The 26,075-nt window shown below is 35.2% G+C and overlaps 4 protein-coding genes across 5 annotated transcripts; 2 read left to right on the forward strand and 2 right to left on the reverse strand.

The window, feature by feature from the left end:
* Window positions 1-69: 69 nt before the first annotated feature.
* LOC18605195 (uncharacterized) lies at window positions 70-1,516 on the forward strand. Its single transcript, XM_007038064.3, has 3 exons — window positions 70-379; window positions 495-573; window positions 655-1,516. Exons 1-3 carry the CDS (start codon window positions 356-358, stop codon window positions 1,401-1,403), a joined length of 852 nt encoding a protein of 283 aa, XP_007038126.3. The 5' UTR covers window positions 70-355; the 3' UTR covers window positions 1,404-1,516.
* Window positions 1,517-3,222: 1,706 nt separating this feature from the next.
* On the forward strand, window positions 3,223-5,620 carry LOC18605196 (uncharacterized). Its single transcript, XM_018117096.2, has one exon. It carries the CDS (start codon window positions 3,280-3,282, stop codon window positions 5,419-5,421), a length of 2,142 nt encoding a protein of 713 aa, XP_017972585.2. The 5' UTR covers window positions 3,223-3,279; the 3' UTR covers window positions 5,422-5,620.
* Window positions 5,621-6,313: 693 nt separating this feature from the next.
* Window positions 6,314-12,976, reverse strand: LOC18605197 (signal recognition particle-related / SRP-like protein). 2 transcript variants are annotated; one of them, XM_018117771.2, is made up of 14 exons: window positions 12,891-12,976; window positions 12,631-12,726; window positions 12,426-12,492; window positions 12,197-12,307; window positions 11,777-11,972; window positions 11,187-11,272; window positions 10,801-10,996; window positions 9,963-10,074; window positions 9,087-9,214; window positions 8,660-8,866; window positions 8,448-8,557; window positions 7,774-7,903; window positions 7,371-7,520; window positions 6,314-6,896 (listed from the first exon to the last, which is right to left on the reverse strand). In XM_018117771.2, exons 2-14 carry the CDS (start codon window positions 12,719-12,721, stop codon window positions 6,675-6,677), a joined length of 1,806 nt encoding a protein of 601 aa, XP_017973260.2. In that variant the 5' UTR covers window positions 12,722-12,726; window positions 12,891-12,976; the 3' UTR covers window positions 6,314-6,674. The 2 variants fall into 2 exon arrangements, with proteins under 2 accessions (XP_017973260.2, XP_007038129.3); XM_007038067.3 differs by having other exon boundaries at window positions 12,840-12,911.
* Window positions 12,977-14,172: 1,196 nt separating this feature from the next.
* LOC18605198 (putative alpha-mannosidase At5g13980) lies at window positions 14,173-25,200 on the reverse strand. The gene is made up of 29 exons (XM_018117770.2): window positions 24,869-25,200; window positions 24,685-24,768; window positions 24,490-24,578; window positions 24,188-24,362; window positions 23,911-24,030; window positions 23,708-23,791; window positions 23,549-23,620; window positions 22,861-22,974; window positions 21,447-21,547; window positions 21,256-21,349; window positions 20,997-21,164; window positions 20,821-20,910; window positions 19,851-19,916; window positions 19,680-19,736; window positions 19,053-19,272; window positions 18,798-18,943; window positions 18,197-18,262; window positions 17,981-18,040; window positions 17,825-17,896; window positions 17,171-17,218; window positions 16,933-17,052; window positions 16,750-16,815; window positions 16,106-16,218; window positions 15,879-15,963; window positions 15,676-15,786; window positions 15,500-15,595; window positions 15,150-15,197; window positions 14,680-14,748; window positions 14,173-14,600 (listed from the first exon to the last, which is right to left on the reverse strand). The coding sequence occupies exons 1-29, from the start codon at window positions 25,067-25,069 to the stop codon at window positions 14,403-14,405; spliced, it is 3,033 nt and encodes a 1,010-aa protein (XP_017973259.2). The 5' UTR covers window positions 25,070-25,200; the 3' UTR covers window positions 14,173-14,402.
* Between the last annotated feature and the right edge of the window lie 875 nt (window positions 25,201-26,075).

Here is a 26,075-nt window from a genome sequence, read left to right on the forward strand (position 1 = left end):
ATTTCACAAGGCAAACAGATTAGTTCCATCAAGTAATTATTGGGATTCCCTAAGATTTCACTTCCCTTGTATAACTGACAAAATATAACCAATTAACCACCAAAAATTAAGATTATGGAAAAAGGCTTTCCATATTTCCCTAAAATTTCATTCTTGTAAAATCTCCCAAGATCTCCGGACTCCAATGTTTATGGAAAGCTTAACAACTTCCTTAAACTAACCTCTCAAAACAAAACAAGGCAAAGTCTAAAAGTTTGTCTCTCTCTCTCTCTCTCTCTCTCTATATATCCCCTGTCAATGCTCTGTTCCTAACCGAAGAACATAAACATCTCTGTTAAGAAATCAGTCCAATTCCATGGAACATCGCCAAGCTTTGCCGGTAATATCCTAATCTCATTTAGCACTACTATGTTTCACAGATTTATGCTTATACCATATCTTTCGTGATGGAATTTTGTTAATGTTTTTTTTTTCCTTGGAATATATATTTGTAGACTTGTACTCTGAAAGTGAATATCAACTGTTGCACCATGTGTCGATTGAAAGTAAAGGAGAAGTTACAAAAAATCAAAGGTAGTTTCTCCATTTTTACTACTAATTTGGTTTGTATTAAATTGCTTTTTGCTGAAATTTTCTATGTCTCCCTACAACTAGGAGCGGAGTCCATCGTCTACGATTCCGACGGAGTGGTAACAGTTTCAGGAAAAGTAAACCCAATGACTATAGTGAAGAAGCTTGAGAAATGGGGCAAATATGCAGAGCTTTTGTCCTTCCGAAGGTCCCCCAAGCAAGATGTTCAGGGCAGTACCAGCTGTTCCAACAAAGGGGTTGATAATTCTGATCATCACGGATCACATTCCAAAATGGAAAAAGACTGTTGTTGTCGTTGTGATGCTGTGTCTGATTCTGACGATGACCATGATCATGGTCAAGATGATAATGGAGAGGTACCTGCAGCTAAGAAGAGCAATGCCAGCATCACTTGTCAACACCCTGATCCCACCATCAGCAAGCAAAGCAGAAAGGGTAAAGTCAAGAAAAGGTTTATTGGTTTGTTTTCTAAGAATATTGGAGGAGCAAAAAAGAACTTGGATGAGACCAAAAGTCGAGTATCCACGATAGGGAAGCCCTCAACGATGGATAGACCGTCCAAATGGCGATTTCCCTGGACGCCTATGCCCAAGTATGGTGGTCCTATGCCATATAATCGACCCTTTGAGTCTTATCCTCCGCCGGTGACTGGAAGGCCAGCAGCACCTCCATACCATCCATTTGGGCTAATGCGGCCTCCGCCTTCGCCAGCGGTGCCTCCTCCATATGGTTTTTTCAATTCTAGGCCACCGCCAAAGGTTAACCCTATGATCCACTATACCAGTTATGCAGACAATTACAGTTACTGGTGAACTGTTTAAAGTTTGAACATGGTTGTCTGCAAAGGACTTGTTATTTGTTTGTCCTCTGCTTTAGAAATTAAAACTTGTTTTTCATCTACAATGGATAACTAATTTAATTTGTCCTTTGTTTGAACTATTTAATTTCAACTTTCTTTGGACTTCATAGCTGATAAAGATGCTAATTAATCGATTTAGTTTATGATTCAGGCATACTGATTGTGAAATTGATTGCTAATGCTAAAAGGAAAAAAAAATCATACAAAAATCACCACTGCTGATAAAGGGGAACGCCAATTTCATGATGCAACACCCTAAATCATTCGCAAGGTTAAATTTTATTGAATAGTTATAAACAATCATGCATTAACATATATTTACATTTTTCTATTTTAAAAAATATAATTTGAGAAATTTTTATATTTTGACAATTTTTGAACAAATTGTTGAAAATTATAACAAAAAGGAGAAAATGTAATGGTAAAAAATTTTCATACTTTTTATATATTTTTTTTCTTATCCTCCTTTCTCCCTTTGTTTATTTTACCAAAAATTTAAAACATTTTAATCACATTAAAAATCTAAACATCTAGATCAAATATGTATGCTTAAGAGTTCCATCACATCTTTTAATATTTTTTTCTTATCCTCCTTTTTCTCTTACTTTTCATTTTGTGATAAAAATATCAAAATATCCTTAAGAGTACCATTAGAAATCTTAAACTTTAGAATAAATATATTATAAATTAAAGATAAGAAAAACACTTGAAATTTGTGAGCAAAAAATTGTTACCATTTTTACCATAATAGTCACATCTATCCTTCAAATTGAAACTTAACTATCAGGAAAAGAAAATAAAGAGATACGGAAGGCAAGGCATGTTTCAAATAAAATCGATTTAAGTAAATTGAATTGTAATTTATTTATGTAAAAAGTAAGAATATTTGAATATTTTAAAAAATAAATTACTTTTAGATAAAAAAATATCAAATCAAATTAATTAACAGATACGCGACTATTTACGTAAAAATAATTACTTTTTTTTACTAGGAGCTTCAATTTTGATAAATTTATTCTAGATGCTACTAAATTGTGTGCCACCAGCTCAGCTCACCACCATTTCTCCTTTGCCTGCTGTTTCTGTCTTTCTTCAGCAATCTCTCTCTACTCTCTTATACGTACACAAACACAACATTAACATACATAGGGATATGGTTATACACATTTACCTGTTACCCTGTTATGTGTGTATGTATAGTTTTCGGGTTTCGATACTGTACGAGAAGCAACAAAAACTGTTAGCCAGATTATCCATATGTAAGTTCTTTTACTTAAATGTATGAATTCAAGCTAAAAGATGGATTCCTTTTATTCAAGATTTTATAATCTTTGTGATAATGGGTTTAGGTTCTGGAAAGGTTTCTGGGTTTGTTTCATCTTTTTCTTTGGTTTAATACTCTTTTATGAACTGTTGGTATCTAGTATCTATTTATCCGAAAATGTGATATTTTTCGTTTTTGATATTTCTATATCATCTTCATGGTTCTCCTTTTCATTGCTTTAACTTTCTGTTTTTACATGTTATTTTATGCTCCTTTTTGTTGAAAAGAAAACTGAGGGGGTCAAGAAGAACGAAAATGAGCTGGAAATGTTTAACTTTTCAATACTTTGGGGATGGAATGTTTCTAATAATAGGAACTAATAATGATGTTTAGATAATTAAAACGAGATGAATAATGCTTTTGGTTTGGGCAACAGTTCCCTCTTCCCTTGAGTAATTTTTGTGAACTATATGTTGTTCTTGTTGCAGGTTATGAAAACTTGGTTTTGATCACATCATCTACTACTTTTGAAGCTCTTTTCTCAAGTTGAATTGGATAATTTAGGATGAAGCATACTATCAAGGTTGGCACCTCAAAGGAGATGAATCAAAAGGTTTTGGAGGCTCTTCAAGAAAAAGGAGTTGCTGAGAAAATGATGACTCAGAAAGGTTATGCCAGTGCCAGGGAACACTTACTCAGAGCAAAAGAGCTTTCACCTGGGATTGATAATATTGAGTCCATGTTGACTGTGTGTGATATACTATCTGCTGCTAGTGTTAAGTTTCCTGCTTATGGAATCGATTACTACTGGATCCTTCAGCTTACACCACCATCTACTCAGTCTGTTATAGGAAAGCGTCACCAGAAGCTTGTTTCCATGTTGCAACCTATCGTGAGGACTTTCCCTGGAGCAGAGTTGGCTCTGAAACACATACAAGATGCATTTCTCACTCTTTCAAATAATGAGACACGTTCTAAATTTGATTTGAAAAGGGGTACAGGATGTGAAGATTATCGATCTTTTAAGTTCCAAGCACCATGTAGTCAAAGCATCTCAGATAGGGAAACGATAAGTACTACTCAAACCTCCTCAATGGATTCTCACAGGAATTATATAGATGGCAGTAAAAAAACAGCAGAAACAATTTTAACCGCTGTTGGAAATTCTGTGGAGAAACAGTCGTCTTCAACAACTTTTGAAAACCAACATGGTAAGATAGGCATGTCTTCAGATGGCATAAGTTCATCAACAAACTCCCTGCCTACCATTTTGGAGGGGATTGTAACTTGCCAGGACTACTATAACTTTGAGGATGACAGGAAACTAGACTATCTTGAGCCAGGTCAAATCTGGGCAAGTCATTATAGAGCAAAGTTGCAGCACAATTACCGGTATGCTCAAATCACTATAAATTCAAGATCAGCATTTTGTGTTACCTGGTTGAAACCAATCCCTACTAGTCCTAGTGAGAGAAGATGGTGTGATAAAGGCCTCCCTGTTGCTTGTGGATCTTTTGAATTGGTTCCAGAGACGAAGGAGGATGTAAGTTGGCACATTATTTCATCCTACAAATGCTCCTGGCCTCAATGTGTAATAGGGGATCAATTTGAAATCTATCCCAGAAAAGGTGAAATTTGGGCACTATACAAGGATTGGGACCTTGATGATTGGTCCTATGATCCTGATGCTGTGAAAGGATGCAGATTTGAGCTAGTTGAGGTCCTATCAGAGTTTTCAAAATATTCAGGTGCAGATGCTATGTGTTTGGTTAAGGTCAATGGTTTCAAATATGTGTTCAAGAGGCAAATAATGGGAGGAAATCCCATCACTTTCCATATCTCCCCAAGTAATATGTACATGTTCTCACACAATGTTCCAGCATATAGGTTCAGAGGTGGAGAGATTGATAATATTGCTGATGGGATGTTCGAGCTAGACCAGATGGCCTTGCCAGATTACATGATTCAAGACATGGATAGCCAACAATCACCGAATGAGAAAAGAAGCCTTTTACCTAGACCAACTTCTCTCTCGAATCAAAATCTAGAGAATAAAAATTTAAAGCCGGGTTTAACACAGAAACATTTGGCAACAGGACAGGTATGGGCTGTATACTGTGGAAAGGATCTAATGCCCAGGCAATATATCAGAATAAATGGTATAATTTCAGAGAGCCAGGTTTGTGGAACAGAGTTAGAACCTCTACCGATCCTTGATCATGAGATCCACTGGCAGAAAGAAAACCTTCCTATGGCTTGTGGAGTATTTAAAGTCAGTGGAACTAGTGTCAACCTTGACATGTCAACGTTCTCCTATTTAGTCCAGTGCCAACAAAGCACATGCGAGTCATTCTATTGGATTTACCCGCAAAAAGGTGAAATATGGGCTATGTATAAAAACTGGAATGCCAAGTGGAATCGCTCTAACTATGAAAACTACCAGTGCCAAATTGTACAAGTTTTATCAGGTTTTGAAGAAGATGGAGTAAAAGTAGCTAGGCTTGGAGAAGTGAAGGGTTACCTAACTTTCTTCCGCAGGATACAATACGATGGGTTTGATCTCACCCATACAGTTCGTAAGGAAGAGAAACTTAGTTTCTCACATCGAGTTCCAGCCTTCAGGGTGCCCGGAATTGGCAAGTATGGCATACCTGAAGACACTTGGCACTTGGAACCAGATGGTTTACCTCCCAAGCGTGGAATGTAATTTCTGCATTCGACTGTAGCTGAACTGCAAGCTAGGGTCTATGAACTGGTCCCATCACAATAATTTTAGGACATATGAAAGAGAAAAAATGACAGCCTTTTTATGATGTCTCCTGGGCACAATGGAATATGATTGTTAAAGAAAAAGAAAGGTGCAGATTATTTTCAGGAATTCAGTAATAATCCATTTTTAGCAGTAATCACCAATCGTTCACTAAATTCTATAACATAGACCACATTGAGAATTTTCAATTTTATTTTCTAAGTAATAAGGTGAATTCCCAGACTTTGAACAACCAAGTTCTTAAAGACTGTAGGCTCCATTGCATCGAGCAAAAAGCAAAGTTGGGGAGGGCCAACTGCCCAAGGGCTTGATGACAAAGGTTAAACCCTTCAAGCAGCAAGTGAATCGAAAGAAAAACATGCTTACACGAGGTCACCCTTATAATCTACTACAGCCAGCTATTTTGCTGTAGGCTGAATGAATAAAAGAGAGATCCGAACTTGATGCTCTGAACTTCTTCATTCTTTGAAAAAAGGATTAAAGATCCAGGGCTCATTATAGGTGCAAAGTCGCCCGTAAGTCCCAAAGCCTTTCTAATAAAATATGAGAAATTAGTTTAGTGCCGAGAATTATAATGCAAAACACTGACAAATGCAGACACCTAAGCATTTAGCTCCTGTTTATTCCCTTCTCCAAGGATCAAAGAAATCTTTGCGTCATGGGATGTATAGGACTATAGGCACCAAAGAAGAAAAGAAACCCCAAAAATCTAAGGAAATGCTGTAATAGATAGCGTAGTATACAGAAATAAAAACCTGAAAAGCGCACATCATGCTCATGCTTTTGACCAGAATAAAGGAACACAAATAAGCAAACTTGGGGGCAGCCATGCGAAACCTGTTAAAAGATTCTTTTGAAGATTGGGAATTGGGATCCCATTCACACAACAGCCGATCCAAATAGTAGTTTCTGAAAGTATTGAAATGTATCCTCTTTCCTCTACCACCCAGCAATATAAAGGAAACAAAATTAATCCAGCTCTATGTTTCAGCCCCATATAGTTTCAGAAGAAAAGCTCAAATATCTCATGCCTATATAATTCCCAAAAAGTTACAGTTATAATATTTACTCAGCTTCTAAATACGCAGTCAAAGGCCAATGCATGTCAAAACCTCATCAAGTAAACGAATTTTTTTGTTGGGTCCTATTCCTTTGCTTTTTCCTTTTGGATCAAGAAAACTTTATCTAACTCAACGCCAAAGCCTACTTATGAAGCCCTTCTTGTCCTTCTTCATCCTGTTCTCTAGAGATGGGAAATCAATAGCATTATATGCCAGGTCTAGAACAATAGGATTACGAGGTATTGACTGGAAGGCTGGGGGGAAGGGTTCTATACGAGGAAGAGCTTTCACATTGGAATCACTGACTGCAGACTCATAGAGATCAAGTTTCTCAAGAAGGTATTTTTCCACCTGAAACAGATCCAAAGCGCACATCACATCAATGTAGCAAAATAGGGACCAAGAGATGTGTCCGTCCATAATACATTCTCAATTTTTTTAATATAAGAAAGAATCAACAACTGAAATAAATTTACCATTCCAAATTCAAGAAAACAACATTGGAAATAGCTCTTTTTCAAGTTTACAGTTCACCAATCCAACCGTAGGATACAAAAGAAGTTGAGAGCTCATGTAAATGGAAACAACTTATGAGTTCCAAATATCATATCAACTTGAAAACTTGCATGCATCATCTAAATTCTACAATGATAGATGGCAGAATCCAATAGTTGATTTCATAAAACTAAGTATATAAAAGTTCCAATGAGGTAAAAATAAATACTTCCAAATTCAGTGCAACGTTACCCTGACTACATATTTATGTGTGCATGCATGACAGACCCTTATTATAAATTCCAAGAATGGGGAAAGCATAAATAATACCTTCTTGTGAGCACCATTTAGTGATATAGTAGATATCTTCTTTGACAGATTCTCTGGAGCCTTCTCCTCCTCAATAATTCCAGTTGCATGTTCTATGCAACTGTAAGATCTGCATTCATCATATAATGTCTTCAACTCTTTGATCATCATCTGTCAAGGATAAGAAGATAGAGATTAAATTTTAATCATGATTATATCATTCAGATGTCTGAACCTAAAATTACGAGATATTGCTAGGGAATGACTCCATTAAGGAGTTCATTAACAGGAAGAAAACATTTCAAGTGTCAAGCAGGTAATTTGCATGCAGAAAGCAATATACGCATTCAGCAGTTGTCAAACTAATGTAGAAAATCTACCAGAAAATAGTGGGGAAGGCAAACCCCTTAATAAATGTAGACACCTGCTCAATGTTACTATGACTTTGAAACTTCTGTAGGGCATTCTCAGCAAGAGAGCGAGCACGGCAGTATATTGAATATGCTTCCGTTCTCTTTCCAGCTAGACTGTATGACCTTGCCAAGTAGAAGCACCTGCAAACAAGTCCAGAGGTCCATGTATAATTTCACAAGGCAACATTTTGTATTAACACACCCAATATCAATCTCAAAACTAATTAAATAGCTTCATAAAAAGACTCAGTTTCATCATTTTGAAAAGCAGGAAATTATCAATTCTTTTCACACCTCCCAACACCACCCAAAAGAAGGAAAAAGTCCTTCCAATAAAGAAAGATATTAGAGAATACTGCATAATGTCATTATATCCAGAGCTCAAGCAAATGAATAACTTTGCACATAGAATAGAAATATTCAAAATGTAACCAAAAATTGAGTATAACCAATCAAACGGTATTCCCTTTTCTTTGTCAAAAAGAAAAATGATATTATCCTTGAACATGTCCAGGAAAATGTTTATATATATATATATATCGCTAGGCTATGATTGCAAGAGTTCTGACAGATAATAACCATCCTCAGTATGAAGAAAAACAACAGAAGTGTAGCAACCCCAAAACTCCCCCGCCCACCAACGAAAGATAAAAGGAAGATATTACAGAGCTCACAGAAATTAAACCTTTCTGCTCGGAAGGCCAAACTTTTAAGTTGACACTCTTCTGCAAATGTCACTTCTTCAGGTTTTCTATCCCTTCCGGAACTAACTAAATCAGATAGATCAGCTGTATTCTGCCAAAAATAGCATCAATTAAGAAAGGAGCTACTCAAAACAAGCTTCTTTTCTGGGAGGGAAGGCATGCCAAAAAAAAATACTCCTTGATAGAAGCTAACCTGTAATAAAAGATCATATAAGCGAACCAACTCCTCAGGCTTGGTGACTTTCTCGTTTTTGTCATCACGACGCCTAGTAAGTTTGCTCTTTGCAATGCTAACCAACAACTGGTTGCGCTCAATTGTTCGTTGTCCTAGTACAGCACTAACTGCCTTATCGAGACCATTTAAGTCATCTTTCACATTTTCAGCATTACCTGCACTGGCCTAAAGTGTACACCAAATCAGGAACATGAGCCTCATAAAAGTGAAATTAAAATAGAATAATTTATAAGCAATTGACAAATTTTAAAATTCTAATAAATGGTACTAAATAAGTAGAAATAATGACTCAAGAAATGCAAAATTTCTTGAGAAAAAAGAAAAGAAGAAATAATGACTCAATTTCTATGAAAAGACAGCAAAACTGTTGATTAACACTTCATACCAAGTCACTCCTGATACAGCTCCTTGCTTCATGATATGCTGTAAAAATTTTATCAAAAGTTGCAAGTCTTTTCTCTGCTGAAAGTGAATCTGCTGATGGACCATGTAAATCCTTTTCCAGTTCTTGGGCTGCACAAATGGTTACACAGAAAAAATTATCAATTTAGACTATAATTGGATTATAAACCAACTTGAAGGGTTCAAGAATGACCAGCCAATCTAGAGTCCAAATTTGAAGCACACAGGTACATTTTTCACATCTACGATTAAAGAACAAACCATAACTAGTGAAACAGTAATCAATCAAAGCTATAAATTTGTTATTGCCACAAATTTGCTGCATTTCAAATCAAGGGTAGAAAAAAGAGGGAAAGCAAGAAAGACTGCAGCATAGAATTGGAATGCTATCTTCAACTGCAATCTGCATCTGTGTGGCTTACAAAATAGGTGCTAGGTTAGTCATCAACTTAAAGCTAAAAAAATTAACCACTGTAAGTGCCGATAAAATGAGACTATTTTTAGAAGACAGACAACTCAAAACCAAAAGTCATCCTAAGAAGAGATAAAAGACCCAACTGTAAGCAGAGAACCAGAGTAGTGCAATTATTCATTGATCCATGCCCTTGATACTATGATATTTTAATCACTATCGAGGAAAAAGGCTAAACCAAAAATTCTTCAGTTGTAACAGTATATGCAATGTGAGTCAACATCTTATTTCAGAAACAAAAGCCATTAAAAATTTAATGGTCAATCATATATTACCACAATGATTTTTGAGTTGGCTTTCAGTTTTGATTCTTAATTTGAACAACATACATGCTAATCTCATTATGAAAATCACACAGGACATTAAAAAAAAAAACTAATAGCAAACCTTTCAAAATGGCAACCCGCGTTTTTGCATTAGTAATTGGGAATCTATTGCCAAGCCAATAGAACTCTGTCAGAGATGCAGCCTGTTGTGATCTTGCCTCTGCCATTACAGCCTGCAAATCAAGATAGTATAAGACATCAGTCTAACTGACAAAACCCTCTGCAGAATAAAGCAACAGAAAAAGAAGAAAGTTTTTGTTTCCTCTCTCTCCCTTCCCAGCACAGTCATCTGATACAAGCTTTTAGGAGGTGCATAACCAATTTCAAGAGCTATAAACAAATGAGCATTCATCTTACAAAGAAACTATCATTTATACAAGCTTTAGCCACTGCATAACAAACTTGTTATGACAAAGCAGCTTAAGATATTCTGTCATAGATGCAAATTTCTGCAAGCAAAGGATCAGCTTGAAGGCTGAAAATGATAGCACAAACATCTTATCAAAATTTACTAAGAAAAGGAAATCATTAGTTTGCTCCAATTGAACTAATATTAACAAAATGATGCATTTTAATTCAGAAAGATATCATGTATTAAAACCCATCACTTCACCTTGAGTAAGGTGGTAAAGCATTGCAAAAACGTAGTTCTTATGGAATTTGAAAGCTTCTTTTTTTAAGACACCTAAGAATTGATAACAAATATAAAGTAGAGAAAGTGAGAGGGTCGTTTTACAGATATGACAGAAACTAAGTTCTCATAGCCAGGCAGCAGGTAGCAAGTCAGTTGGTAAAATAAAAAGGCAGCAAGTCACTCACACTTAATACAGGCAACTGTAATCATGATAATAAAAGAAACTATGCATGCATATACTTCCGGTTTAAAGGAATGAACCAACCTCCAATTTTGCTTTGAAAAGGTCCAGGGCAGGACCTTCCATTTCACCAATCTGTAAAAGCTCAGAAGCTTGCAAATTTGACTCTCCAATTTTGTGAAGGCAGTACCGAATACTAGGTTCAAGCTCTTCAACACGTTCACGACACAAGACTTGATTCTCCACATCTCCATATTTCCCAAGTTCTTCATAGACAGCCCTGCAACATAATCAAAGATGTTAGCCCTGTGTGCTCTAATTGAGAAAACAGCATTAAAAAAATATCATGAAGGATATTTAATTTTTCCTTTTGACAGGGTAGTTTGCAGATCAGGCAAAAACTTAGCTATATACTCTAACAAGATAAATGTTATCTATGTGTCCAGATACTATTGGAGACAAGCACAAACCTGGCACTTTTGAAATTCCTCAGTGCAGTGTCCCAATTCTGATCTTGTTCAAACAACAAATTCCCTTTCATATAGGATGCATAGGCCTACAATAAAAAACAAAACAAGATGAAGTGCAAAGAAAGAACTCAAACTTCATCAAGAAAGAAGATCCACAAAAGGCTGTACTAATTTGAAGTTTCATCACAATAGACAATCAGAAATTTGACTAAGATGCATGGATATTTAGAGGCATGCCTAGTTTCACTTCTTCCTCCACAACTACAAAGTCTGTGCCTCTGAGCACAATTTATATCTGGGTAAAGCTCACCCAATACAGAGAGCAAAAACTCATTCTGCTCACTGCCATACCTTTGTAAGCAATATTTTACTTACTAAATTAAAGCATTTGCACCTCTACATGACTCAAAAGGCACAATATTTGACCAAATATAGGAACAGAAACAATGGAAGAAATTTAAAAAAGAAAAGAATGCAAGTACACGCTATTTTCTGCTTCTTTTCTTTCCTCCTGTAGGCAGGAAAAAAGCATGTTTACTTTACAGCTACAAAAATAGCATGCAAAAATAACAACCAAATTGCAAACGCACCTCAGCTTCTAAAGATGTTCTGGAATCTCCTTTAACAGAACACAAATGTGAAAACAGATCAGCCCATTTTACTGCCTTGCGTAATCTACCAATTAAATAGATACGCTGGCGTGCATTTGGGCCATCTGGAAGCTGTCTTTTCTCCATGGCATGGCTCCAAGCTCTCTCTGCCGTGTATAGAACCAGATGAAGAAACCTATTTTAAATCAAATCAAAATTACAGTTTTCACTTAGAAAAACTATGATAACTTGACTCCATATTGCATCCATTAGCCAATCCTCTCCAATGATGGTCTATTGAGAAGACATAACATTATGGAGAGAGCTTCTAATGGAAATAATTTAAATTAAAAGAAAAATGAACAAGACATTCAGAGATGTAAAAGTTTTTATATTACTACAAAAATTAACAAGACAGACCTCACTTCAGTGACAGTGGACTCGGTAATGGCTTTTCGGGTGTATTTACCACGGCCATGTGTGAATTTCAGTGATTTATATAACCTCCTCAAACGAGCAGTGCAATACCTCCTGCAGCGCCAATATAATTCATTTAAACATTAATAACATCCAAAATAATCAAAACCTTTGTAAGAGAATGCATTTTAATAATTCTTTAAAAAAATAAAAGAATTTCGCGTAAATGTACCGGTAACGAGCGTAATCTCCATGTCGTAATCCATGTTGCATCTGTGCAGACTTTAGAAGCTGTAAAACTGAAAACGGAAGCCAAAATTATACAATTTTAAATAGAAATGAAAAAGAAAAACAGCTAGAACCTTCAATCTCGCCGTTAAAATACTATTATTGATGCAATTGAAGATAAAGTCGATAGAGAAACAACAAAAACTGACCGTGGACTGAGTACTTGGGGCTGATCTGATCGGAAACGTTTGAATTTGGATCGTCAATTTCCATTGCCGTTGCTTCGTTAACCTTCGCCATGGCACCTACAATTGCCAACAAAAACCACAAAACTTACACATTTAATGAAGAAAAAATGACACAAGTTTCTGGCAGATTGGTGGCCGGGAAATTGAATGAAAATATGAACACATTTCACCTGCGACCAAACAGAGTGTAGGGATCTAAACAAATTTGAGTACGGACGTACCTTGGATTAATCTAGCAAAGAATGGTGTGCTACGGCTCGTCTCGAGTTTCTTTTACTCGACTGTCTGTTTCTTATGGGGTTTTGCGGATCCGGTTACGGATCCGGGAGTTCCAAGCTCTAATCATGATTTGCTCAGGCCTGGGTTTTCTTGATGGGCCCTTTGTTGGATTTTACAGTTCATCTTGTAATCTTCTATTGGAGTTGGGCCTAGCTTACTGGATCCAAATATGATGGATCTCGGAGTTCTAGAACACTACTTTTTTTTTTTTGAGATTGGGCCTGATTCCAATTTCCAAACATTTGCTTGTTAATTATTCTTGTTATATTACATTTGTGGCTTTTTTTAATTCAAATGAAATCAATTTTATAATTATTTTTAATAAATTTTTCCAAGACATATTTTTAAAAATTTTAATTTTATATAATGTTTTAAATATAAAAATTAAAATTAAAATTAAAATTATTTGACCAAAAACGTTAAATAAGGAGAAACAAAGTGGGAGGGAAGGTATAGCAATGCATGACATTCTATACTATACTTTTCTTCCAAAAAATCCAAATAGTCCAAATAAGAAATATCAAGTCTTTACTTTTGAAATATCTATATATAAAATTTGTCTCAAAGGAGGGTTATTGGTTGACATGTGATGAGTTATTTACTTGCCATATATGGCAACCAATAATCATTCTTAGGGATTTTTTTTAAACATTTTTTAATATTATAATATATTTATACTATATATAAAAATTATTTTGAAGGAGTTGTTGGTTGACATGTAGTCAGTTATTCTTAATAATTATTATTTTTTACTTTTTTTAATTTTATAATAATAAATAAATATCTATCTATATATACTATATACTAAAACTAACTCAAGTAATATTTTTGGATGACACTTGACATATTTTTTTGATCTGAAAGTGGAATTTTTTTCATTTTAGAGTTATTTATTTGAATTTATTTGATATGGAACTAGATGGGGTTAGTTTTGAATTTTGGCAGTGTTACATAGCAATTTAAGTACCGCTGTAGAGGAACCAACCAAGCCTGATAACCCTGCAGTGTTACATTTCTTCCACTGCATTTTCACCACACGTTTGCTTCTTCTTTCGTGCATAATTTTTGCCTTTGCATGCACTCAAAGTGTGCGATAAAATCTGGAAAAAGTTACCTTTCCAATATTTACACTCCATTCTATTTTGTCTGATAGCTTTTGTGCATTCATCAAATGAGTTAATTTCATTCATTCAACAACACTTCAGTTGGTCTATATATGTCTAGTTGGATGTAAGAGTGCGTTAATTAGATTATAAGCGGATAAAATGAGGGAAGCAGCAAGCATTAGTTTTATTTAATGTTACAGAAGGCTGTTTGCTTTGGAGCCAATACATCTCTCGGCAAGAAATTTGAAAGTAACCTACTTGCTAGTTGCTTACCTCCCTCGCATGATTGATCATTGTTCAGGAACAATGAAGAACTTATTGGAACTTGTTTCTTCCAGTGATTTTCTTCTAATGGAATTCGATGACGAAGGTCCGGATTTCCATTGGAGCAAGTTCAACCACCAAAATTGATGGATCAACAGGTCCTCCCCTCACCACTTTGGGAGATTCTCCAGATGAGCCTTCTACTTTCCACACCAGCCTCTTCTTTTCCATTTCTGCTCTTCCTTGGTTAGCAGATAGACTCATTTCTGTTACTTCATTTATCTGAATATGAGAAGAAATGAAATATTATCAGAATTGGTAATCGGTAGAATTTTCACGCACTCCATTTGGCCTTTTTTACCTTCTTATGTGCGAATACTTTTTTCAGTTGTACACTTGCCATAACTGAGAGATCCTTGTCCTCCCCAATCTTGCATTTGAAGCACCAAAGAAATAGTTTAATTCAGTATATGCCAGTTTGATGCTGAACAAAGAATTTCTACTCTTGAATGTGGTCAAAAGCCAAATGTTGCCAAACGCTTAAAACCAATCAATGCTGAAAAATGCATTGTAGTGCTAATTATTTGTATATACTCTCCGTATATGTGCATGTATATATGTACAAATGTACATATTCGCATACATAATCAGCCTTCAAGTGGAAAAAGTTGAGATGCTAAGGAGAATCTATTCATAAAGGTATGATAGTTATAAGAACTTCCCAATTCTTAATTAATTGACATTGATTAGTTAAGATGCCTTAATTAAACTATTTGTCAAATCAGGCCTTGATCATCAGTTTAAGTTTAATACATTAAACAAAATACCAACCTCGTACAAGTGTGCCAACCGAAGAAGAACTTTTCCATCATCCAATTCCTGCAGATATTTTTTTTAAAAGAGGTAAAGTATACTGATCATGAAATTAATATGTCTAAGCCTTGGTGAGGAGATACTTTGCTGTAGTACAAAAGGGCATTGAAGCTATCTATTCGATCACATATACAATGTATTAGGTAGAGTTTGACACCCTGAACACAACTCGTGCGGCGATAAAAATTCTGGGGAATCTTTTTTGCACCTTTCCTTATCATTTTCTGAGAGTTTCATTATGCTATTCAACAGACTGGTAATTGAACAAATACTAGTACATTAACAAGACACAGACATGAGATACATACCTGGAGGGTTATCATTGCAACATTATCAGGTAAAACATAAGAGGGGTCCATCCCTGAGAAGGATAAGATGCGGGAATTTGCCCATTCATCTCCATCCTGCAAAATGCTAACCAAACGTTTATTAGTCTCTGGTTGACCACAATCGGCAACAAGATAGTTCAAGTTATTGCTTTCACCTGCTCTGTAAAGGCTAAGAGAAATGGAGAATAAATCTCCTGACCAAAGGATCGACGCCACTTAGATGCCTCTCCAAGAGGATCAATTCTTAGGTAATACTTCCCCACGATCTATCAACATTTGATTTGTTAACAAATATATATGTGAAAAGTATAGTATTGCTGGAAACTGAAGATCAAAGATACGACTGATTTTTTCTTACAGTTAGTCCACTGCATTTATTTTGAACACAAACTGTTTCATTTAGTGCTTCTGCAACACCTCTATTATCATCATGAAGCAACCTCCTATACAAAGAAGGAAGAACCAAAATTATAGATTTAAAAAATTTATCAAATGTATAATTGATTATCATGGTATCCATCCACTGACATTCTTATAGAATGTAATAGATAAACGAACAAGCAACAGAAATGCAAGAGATTAAACCTATGGAGCATTAGTTCTAATTGACCATCCTTAATGCTGGCTCCACCCACAGATCGATCAACTAAGACTGAGAGCTCCTTACTGTCATCCTTAATGTACAACCCAAGATCAATCTGAAATGAAAGCAAATAAAAACTTCTTAGGGCAGAGCCTTGAAGAGACCAGCCAGTCAAACTGCAGATTGTTAAAAAGTTGTTAAGCAGTAGTTCCATAAGAAGAGATGCAGAGCAGCAATACAAACTAACTACATTGCATAAAATAATTGCAAACAATAAACATTCATTCATCTATATACAGCGAGCCTCATCTTTAAGTGGACATGGAGCACAAAAAGACAATTTATCCAGAGATAATTTGCTAGTCTTGAATTAATAAACCCAAATGCCCACCCTTCACAATTTAAAAATATGAATAAGCTTCTACAGTTTCATATGATATTATTCGCACTCCTTCTTTCATCAAGTATATATAAAAGGAAAATTCAGTTTTCAATTAGGTGAAATTTGAACTCAAATGCTTAGATATACACTGCAGACTTCTGACCTTAACAATGGTAAATTGTCAACTGAACAGATTTGGCTTCTTATTCTACAGGATGTATTAAAAGAACTTTAGGAGATAACATAACGGTGTATTTAACATACAGGGTAATAATTTCCTGCAACAGGTTGATTCACTTCCAGGTTCCAATCTTTCCTATAGTCTCGAATCTGCAAAATAATAATTTCCATAAAGGCTACGTACAAGCAATATTCCAGAGATCAAATATTGCTATTCATACATACTCCATCAACATGCTAATATATCAAGACAACCAGGCAACAAACCCTTTCAATGAAATCACGACCACTGGAATCTGTATAGAATGTTTTGTTGGTTTTCATATGTGTCGAAATCTGAGTCACAACTTCTTTTCCAATTCCATCATCAATAGGAATAGGCCCAACCTAAAATTAAGAACATTTATTGTTATGCAAACAGCTCTAACACAAAAATATCCTCCTACAATGTTTAGGATAAATATGTACATGAATATCAGAAAAATCATAAATGTAAATGACTTACAGTGAACTCAAATTCAGCATACTCCTTTCCCTTGTACACTCTTGTGATCTGTTTATGCACACAATGATGTTAGTTACTGAAAGTATTGAGCGTTAAGGAACCCGTTACTTTCAAGTTTAGAGAGCACGATAGAGAATTTTATCTGAACCCATAACAGAATGTATCAGATCATAGTAATTGTAGACATCTATTCAAGCAAACAGGTAATTTATGGTCCAAATCTAGTCAACCCTTTGCCATGCCATAGTAAAAATTCTATACAAACAAGATTCGATTCTTCAACCATGTGCAATTTGTATGACGAAAGAGAGAGGGTGGAAATGGGGCATAAGTTGATTATATGTGCAACATATTACAAGCACATCCATTTCATCCATGATCTATACCATCTAAAACTCTTCTTCCTTTAGGTTAAGTACAGAACATAATTTTGAAATAATTTATTAGTAATTAGACCAATTAAGATAGATTTTAACTTTAATTACATGTTGCACCTTTATTTGAGTGTCTCAATAAAATAAATGTAAGCTAACATTTATTTTCCTTTAACATGTTTTCTGTGATCATATTGTGATTCTTACACAAAATAAGGAAGGCTATGTAGGAAAAGAAACTAAACAAATTGACGCCCATGTCATTTGATGAGAGATTAACCTGATATATCCATGAATTGATTCTCTGGTGTACCTCATCCAATAATGGTCCTCGCAAAACGGTAAAAGAAGCCTGAAAAATTTTCCCATCCTATAAAATTTGAAGCTTGTTGCGGTTAGATGTAAATTCTTAAGAGTGTGCTTCAAAAATATGTACCTGCCCATCTGATCTGGTATGATATGTGTGATTTGGACGAAAGATGTATGCTCCAGAGGCCTTCAACAAGTTAAATCAAAATAATTATTTCCAAAATTTTTCTTGTATAGTCAAATACCACTAGTGTAAAGAATGAGAAAAGAAAATTATATAAGAATTATGAAAATTAAAAAAAAAAATCAGTAAAGAGGCTTCTATAAAAAGGTATATGATCACCTGTTCATCCACACTTCCATCATCTCCAGAATAAAAGCTATATGATTGCCTTACAGATTCTTTTACCTTCAATTTCATACAATAAGAAATCAGATGTAAGATATGTTGAGAAAATAAAAAAAGAACAGATGATTTTTCATTCAATACGTGCTCTGTTATGAAGCACTGAAAACAGAAACTTAACAAAGGCTACATACACTTAGTACATGATGATCACACATTGAAAATAACATTACAAAACAAGCTTATACATGAACTTACATCTGTATTAACTTATTAACACTTGTTCTAAAGGGATTAACAAGTGTAAAACATCATAGTCCAGCTTCCATGCATCAATCCATGTATAGTCATCAAACCAGACAAAAACATACACTATGGTGCATGAAGTACAAGTAGATTTCCACATGTCACAAGGTCCACTTGGCAAAGCAAGCATTAACTTCAACAAGATACACATATATAGTAAACTGTTTCGTCTAATCAAGCAATTAGAAACAATTCACACATACGCATATATACATATATAGATAGACAGACAAGGAGGGGGTGACTCAGTGATTTAAAGAGAAAAATATAAAAGGAGAACCAAAGAACACACCATAGTTCTGCTATTAATATAGCGAATGAGTTTTCCTTGGTTTTTAGAATACACAAGTTTCACGTCGCCTGGCCCTACTTCAATTACATCACTTCGTTTTTCTTCAGAACTGTACACTACGTGGCTCTTTGAAGCAGTAGCTATCACTGAGAAGCAGGCCAACCAAACATACAGCTTATGTCAATAGAATGCTAATAAGAAATCCCATGGTCCTAGGTATTACTATTTTCACAATATAGCTATAATATTTGTAACCTGGTCGTTTGCCTCTTGAGATGAAGTAAGTGTTGAAACCAATAGGTGGTGCAGATGCTGAAAATGCAAGCCAATACTTTGGAGTAGCACTTGGAAATTTACCCAAATAAGCCACAGAATAGTAATTTCTTATGGCCAAAGATGCATTTTGCAGAGGTAGAAGCTGTGATTCAATTTCTTTTCCACCAGAATCCTTAACAATGACATTCTCATCGATAACCTGCAGCAAGTGATGATGCAAAATCACATTTCAGAAGCATAAGGACAAAGTAAAATGCATAAAATGTTGTTCATCTTTCATCCTGCCCAACCAACACATGCACATATGAGAGTGTAGACACAAGAGAATTATGTAGCAATAATAAAACAATAAGACAAAACACAGTCCCCCATAAAAGGCAAATAAAAACTCCTCCCCAGAGATGTAAGGCATGCATGAATGTGAATTGAATGTATATATCTCAGTTTTTGCATTCATACACGTAACACAAACAAATAACTTGTATACGGGCAGATGTACACTCATTTTTTGTTTACAAGTAAATTGGGAATTTGGGAAATATGTGCAGTATCAAATTAAAGCCATGGAAAGTAAAGATCATAGCATTAAGAAGACTATATACTCACAGGAATTCTAATAACGTCTTCTCTTTTCCATCCCAAAGGATTGTAGACAACAACCACCTGAGAGAATAATACACCAATAGAATATAATACAGAAGGAGTTAGATTAATCTTTTCATAATCAATGGAAAATTATAGCAAAAGAGATGAAATGTCAAATGCTAGTCTCTTTACCAGATTTTTCCCATTTGACAGATCAACCTCTGATGGAGGACAATAACTTATATTCAGAAGCAGACACTGAGAAGGATAAATTCAGAATCAGTAGACTCAAACTGAAGTCAAATTAATAAACAACCCCATCCAAATAGGAACCTATCCACAAAAGGTTTTATCTTAGAAGTGAGGGTAAAAAAGAAGAGCTTATGAATACTAGTAATTGTTCGTGAAGATAAGCTTTTTACTGACCATGAAATATAAGTAAAAAGGCATCGAAACTGGATTTGAAAACTAATTGCTTTCCTTATCCAAGTTCATTTTACCTCTACACGGTTACTTGAAGCTGTAAATCAAAATAGGAACTTCCAGGAAAATATATCCAGGTTTTCCTATCAAAACAATTAGAGAAATCTACTAACAATGGCATTGAAATATGCTACAAGAACCTCTGAATAAAGTAAATATATGCTTCAATATTTTAAACCAAAGATCAGAGCTTTTTGTTTTTGATCAAAAAGATCAGAGCTTCAAATATGCATTTTTTTCTCTTTTAAACTATAACATTACTGATGATTGAGATGAGAAAGGATAAATATACTAATGAAAATTTAGAGCTTCACAGGTCACTTTTAAGTATTTCTCTAACTGCCCAAATAGGCACATGCAATTTTAATCAGGAGTCTATATAAATCTACAAGTCCACATGTTTGGACAAAGTTAATTACTAATGGGAAGAAATGCTATTCTTTCTCTTTTTTGTTGGCTGAAACAGAGGGGAAAAGCCATTAGCCAAGCTAGTGTATCTCATAATTTATATTAGCAAACTGCAAGCAGCTAAAATCATCACTTAAAAGCTAGGGAAGACAAAAAAGGCAGATTTGTGATTAGATTGTCTGACGGTGGCACAAGGTCATTGAGTTCAGCTAGCTAGCCTTGACCACGGAAAAACAGCCAATTAGATAAGTATAAAGAGTCTTGCTATTGCCTGATGAAACTCAGTCACTGGGCTCCCACTATCAGCCTTTGAAGAGGACCTTGTCATAGATGCAAGTGATGATTCAACCACCTTTGCAGTCTGCAAGAACCATTAATTGCAGAAGAATCACAAGAAGCTTAAGCCTCTTAAGTATTTATAGGAGAATAAATGCATATAAACTTTACCTCCTCATAGCCAATGGATAGTCTTTTTGCATAATCATCAGCCACGTGCTGCTTTGAAGTACCACTGACTGCATCATGATGTTGAGCGATTGCTAAGGCATCAGCTAAAGAATCAGTGTTAGGCCCCACTTTACTTCTTCCCTTAAAAAATTCCAATTGCCTTGCTGCCTGTTGTTTATACATGGTAAACCAAGCTAAAATGATGTAGGAAGACATATATGACATGATTGATACCAGTTAAAAAAGATGAAAGTCGTACCAAATAGTAGCTACTCATTGTTCTAACATAACCTTTGAGTGCAGGCCTGCTTGTAAAATATCCAGTCCAGTAGGCATTTATACGGTCTGCATATCTGATAATTGCATGTATCAATTGTGAATGCAGGTTACATGACCAACGGAAAATCTCCTATATAGACAAATTTTAACCTTAAAAAAATTTAAACTCACGGAAAGTAGTCATCAGTCTTGAGTGGCCAAGCCTTATTTGTTGCATGCTTTGCATCAGTATATATTGATGGGGTTGAATATAGAGCATTGACACGTCCATCCTACAAGCATTACAATCAAAGGTCCTTTAGCAAGGAAAACAACACTAGCATATAGAGGTTAATTTGAGGATTATTTCTATAGCATGAGCAGATTCAAACTGATCCATGTAAAGGACATCATGGGATTCATAACTCTTTGTAAAGGGAGTTCTTATGATAGGGAAAGGAAGCGCTGCAAACAAATAAAGGATGCGTCTGAGGCAGCGGAAAGGAAAATCGGAGCAGTTACTGAAGTACTGAGTATTGTGATAAGTGGAAAACAATAAGAAGTGAATTAGGGAGTAGACGAGAATTAAAGGGAGAATTTGAAGAGAAGCTCTGAAGGAGAATGTCTTAGCTCTAGAGGGAAAAGAGCCCTTGAATGAATTGGTGTAGGTTCTCTATATACTGCCAAAAGTAATCACTATAAGAAAAGGCTTTAATGCATGAATGACTTTATTAAGAAGAGCTTTAATATTGGGTAACCGTTACTCAAAGTTAATGTCGAGTAATGGTTAGAAACCCATTATGTGACCGTTGAAGTAATTAAGTGTAATAAGACTTGTTCTCGAGTAGAAGGTAACATAGGATAAATATACGTTAAAAGGCACAAGAAAGGAAACTGTATATGAACAGGTACACAAGAATAAGGTAAAAAGAGGAAACACTTGTACTTTAGAAAAAGGTTAAGGGAAGACCTCTTAATTACTTTCACATCTAAGCCACCAAATCAAATCCCCGAAACATCCTAAGATGAAAATAACCCATGAACACTGCCACTTATTTCAAATTGCTTTCACTACCATCCGTGTGACGCGGTTATATCGCATGAAAAGTAGCATTTCACTTGTTTTAGTTTTTTTACATAAAGTAGTGTTTCACTTATTCTAGTTGTTTCGCATAGAGTAATACTTCACTTGTTTTAGTCGTTCTACATATGGTAGTACTTCACTTGTAATGGTTGTTATCATTATCCTCTATATAATATTATGCTGTAAAATAATTTTTTAGAGAATAAATATTAACCAAATCAAGTATCTACACTCTCATATGAAACAAGAAAAGACATGTCAAATTGAAGCTTGTTAACCACATTTTTTTTGAATTGGGGGGAGGGATTTTGAAGTTAGTGTAACATACAATCATGTCTATTTTGTAAATGATAACCTGTTAACAGATTGAAAAATAGTTGCTACATGTTGTAACATCACTAGTCAAACTTAAACAGTAGCAAGAATGCCAAATTGACAGGGCAGAAAATGCAGAAGACAACAAGAATGTCCTATTTAGCTAATATTAGATAATGCATAACAAAAGTCTTGGAGAATACTAACTTGATTAACATAATGAATGAACTTGTCCATTTGCCGGAACCATGTATGTGCATATTGATACTTGAAATCTGTTCCCATAGTCCACATTACATGGTTTGTGCGAGTTATGTTAGCCTGAAAAAGTCGAGAAATTTTTGGTAAGTGTCAAGCGTCAACCTTTCCGAATACAACAAATGCAAATCCAAGTTCATAACAATGGAATACACTAAGCGGCAGTGCAGACAAGAATTTGCAGAAGTCCTTGATAAGTAAGATCTTGGTTCTAAACAATTGACAACGGCCAGCAACAGCCTCTACCAAAGAGTCAACTGCATAGAGCAATTTCATTAATAAAGGGGAAAAGTAATTCCAGTCATACAAGATATACTTTTTTTTTTTTTATAATTGGGAGAGGGGGGATTCGAACCCTGCTCTTTAGGTAGGGGGATAATGCACCAACCAATGAGCCAAATACTCGGGTTCAAAATAATTTTGTATCTTCGCCAAACAAGCATATTCATATAAATATATAATAGCATAGAAAAATTGGTTCCAATGCCCATCTGAGACTGGGAAAGTACAGTACAGTTTCAGACAGAAACCAGACCAAATGAAGCTGATGCTGCAGCAGAAGTCTTAAAGACATGCCATGCCGATGTAATTTTAATTAGTAAGCTTGAGAAATCACTGATACAAGGCATCTTACTACCTGAGATAATGCAGCTGCTACAAACTCATTCACGCGCTCAGGGACATTGTAGTCAAATAACTCCATGTTATCCTTTAAGTGAAGACAAAAACATATAATCACATTTTGCTCAAGCATATGAACTAAAAGCTTGTTAATAATCTCTAACAAAGAATTTACCTGGACAATTGGGGAATCATCATTAACTTCATAGTTGAAATTACTGGGAGGGTCATAATTCTCAGGGAATGCACCAGCAAATATCTAAAGAAAAGTAATCGATTCACTTAGAGAATTTGACCTAAAGTCAAGAACCGAGATAGTGACTAGTAATCGCACCCATCCTTAACATCTGAACGAACCTAATTACACTATCCACCCACCTGTGACGATGAACCCAGACTCTTAGAGCCCCGCCAGACAACTTCAAGGCTCTTCTCATCTTTCCTTTTAGCTCTGTCTTGGTAGTCAATTCGCGCAAAGAACAGTGAATCAAATCCAACCTATGCCAGCAAACAAGCTTGTAATTAGCAGATTGGTAGACAACGGATGGAGGACAAATGTGTTCTACTGACAAAGTATTGTCTAATTGAGAAGGAAAAAAAATTGTGTCGACTGGACAAGTGTTTAACATATCAGTGACGACAAGAGAAGCCATACCTCTGCACTCAACAAGTAAGCCTGCACTGCAGAATGTCCAAAGGGATCGATCTGCCAACCAATCCTAGGGGTCACATTAAATTCGCTTTTGATAAATCGATGTCCAAGAGTTGTTTGATCAATCATGTCAATGTAATGTGTGGCTGCCTCGTCATGCATGCACATGCCCCCATTTCTGCAAGTCAAACGTCAAATGTCCCACAAAACTTAAATGCCATAATCCCACAATTTCCCACAAAATGAAAAAATCATGACCAGAGATGATAACAAAATCTTAAGCAAATTTGAGTTTATTCCTATACATTAGCTCTAGTTGACCCGAGTTGATAAGCTGCTTCACTGTCTCTTGAACTGCCTCACTCTGATCTCTCCACCACCGCTGGAAAAATGCCTGTACTCAATCACAGAACAATATTTTCCAATCCTTTCAAATTTCAAGTACAAATTATACCGGGATTTAGAAAAAAAAAATAAAAGGAAAGGAAAAAAATAGTTGCCTGTTCAACATAAATGAACTTCCTGTTCTTATCAGCTAACAGTGCCGGCACTATAGAATCCAAAACATTCTGAACACAAGCTCCCTGCAAATATAATCAAACAAAAAGAACAAAAAAAGTCAAATATTGATCAATAAATCCAAAAAAATAAAACTTTTTCAAAAATAAAGAAAAAAAAAAAGACCTGAATGGAATTGTTGGAGCCGACATAGTATTGATCAACAGTTTTCAACCAACCAACATCATCGTGCGTATGAGCCACCAAATGAACATTAAGTTTCCCGGGAGCTATCTTCGACGTCGTATTGTAAACCATGTACTTAGATTCCACCTCGCACCAGAAAACGCACATCAATGCAATCAAAATCCACGCCCCAATCGCCATGGCTGGCTCACACCTGCGCTGACGGAAACCCGATAAACTCAGCTCAGTCTCTCACGTATAAACAAGAAGGCAAATCAAGCGAGTATTCCAAAGAACAATTGGATCAGATTTGTTGTCTAATTATTTGTATAGTTGTGGAAAGTAAGAAGTTAAGTGAACAGAGCAAAAGAGGTCGCTTTCGAAGACGTGGAAAAAATAAAAAAGAAAAAAAAAACCTTAAGGGTTCGTCAAGAAACGTTTATTGAATAAGACAAAGAGATGTCCTTGGTTTTGAGACTTGACTGTTTGTGCGTGTCTTTGAGAGGGCTTGAGCTTATTTTCTCTCCAACTTCTTTCAGCTCCGGGTGAACACTGAGTCGGTGATTCTTTCGTTTTTCTCTCTTTTCAAAGTTCGTTCGCGGTTAACGCGCTGGCAGTTTAGAACGGTCACTTGGTTCACTTCCAATCGCTGCGCGCCACGTATGTGCTTTTGAAGTGTGTTTGGCGCGACGCCAAGGCTGTTGTCGGGATTTTTACTGTTTCGGAAGGTTAAAAATCTGACACCTCATATGAACTAACAGCTTTCTATTTTTTATTTTACTCTGCAAAGCTAGCAGCTAATCTTTTCAATATATAAAGGAGATATTTAGTTACACTATGTCAAATTTATTAATTTTATATTATTTTATAAATTATTAATTTTTCCATTCATCTTGTATATAAAATTTTAAGTTTTATATTTGTTAAAAATATTATTTTTTATATATTAAACAGTAATTTTTATTATTATCAGATAAGTAACTAAATATTTTTTATTAAATTAAAATCTAATATGTATGATTTATTAAAACATAAAATCAAACAGATAAAAGAATTAGATTAATAAAATGCAAGTAATATAAAAAGGTAATAAATGTAAAATTAATTTAATGCTAAATCGATTTGGGTGAAACTTTTTTTCAAGTATATATATATATATATATATATATATATATATATCTGTCTGCCTCGTGAAGTGTAATTAAGG

This window comes from Theobroma cacao, chromosome 3 (genome assembly GCF_053813885.1).
Source record: "Theobroma cacao isolate CCN51 chromosome 3, ASM5381388v1, whole genome shotgun sequence".
NCBI classification, from domain to species: Eukaryota; Viridiplantae; Streptophyta; class Magnoliopsida; order Malvales; family Malvaceae; genus Theobroma; species Theobroma cacao.

Bases quoted from the DNA above. Each gene is read 5' to 3' on its own strand.
- LOC18605195 (XM_007038064.3), top strand. From the start codon at position 356: ATGGAACATCGCCAAGCTTTGCCG. The intron at 380-494 runs GTAATATCCTAA...ATATATTTGTAG, and splicing joins AACATCGCCAAGCTTTGCCG to ACTTGTACTCTGAAAGTGAA. The intron at 574-654 runs GTAGTTTCTCCA...CCCTACAACTAG, and splicing joins GAAGTTACAAAAAATCAAAG to GAGCGGAGTCCATCGTCTAC.
- LOC18605196 (XM_018117096.2), top strand. From the start codon at position 3,280: ATGAAGCATACTATCAAGGTTGGCACCTCAAAGGAGATGAATCAAAAG.
- LOC18605197 (XM_018117771.2), bottom strand. From the start codon at position 12,721: ATGGCGAAGGTTAACGAAGCAACGGCAATGGAAATTGACGATCCAAAT. The intron at 12,493-12,630 runs GTCAGTTTTTGT...TTCCGTTTTCAG, and splicing joins CCCCAAGTACTCAGTCCACG to TTTTACAGCTTCTAAAGTCT. The intron at 6,897-7,370 runs GTATTATTTATG...GATCTGTTTCAG, and splicing joins TAAATGGTGCTCACAAGAAG to GTGGAAAAATACCTTCTTGA.
- LOC18605198 (XM_018117770.2), bottom strand. From the start codon at position 25,069: ATGGCGATTGGGGCGTGGATTTTGATTGCATTGATGTGCGTTTTCTGG. The intron at 23,621-23,707 runs GTAAATTCTTTG...CTTCACTTAAAG, and splicing joins ATGATTCCCCAATTGTCCAG to GATAACATGGAGTTATTTGA. The intron at 17,897-17,980 runs GTACATATTTTT...AAAATTTTTCAG, and splicing joins ATACCAGATCAGATGGGCAG to GCTTCTTTTACCGTTTTGCG.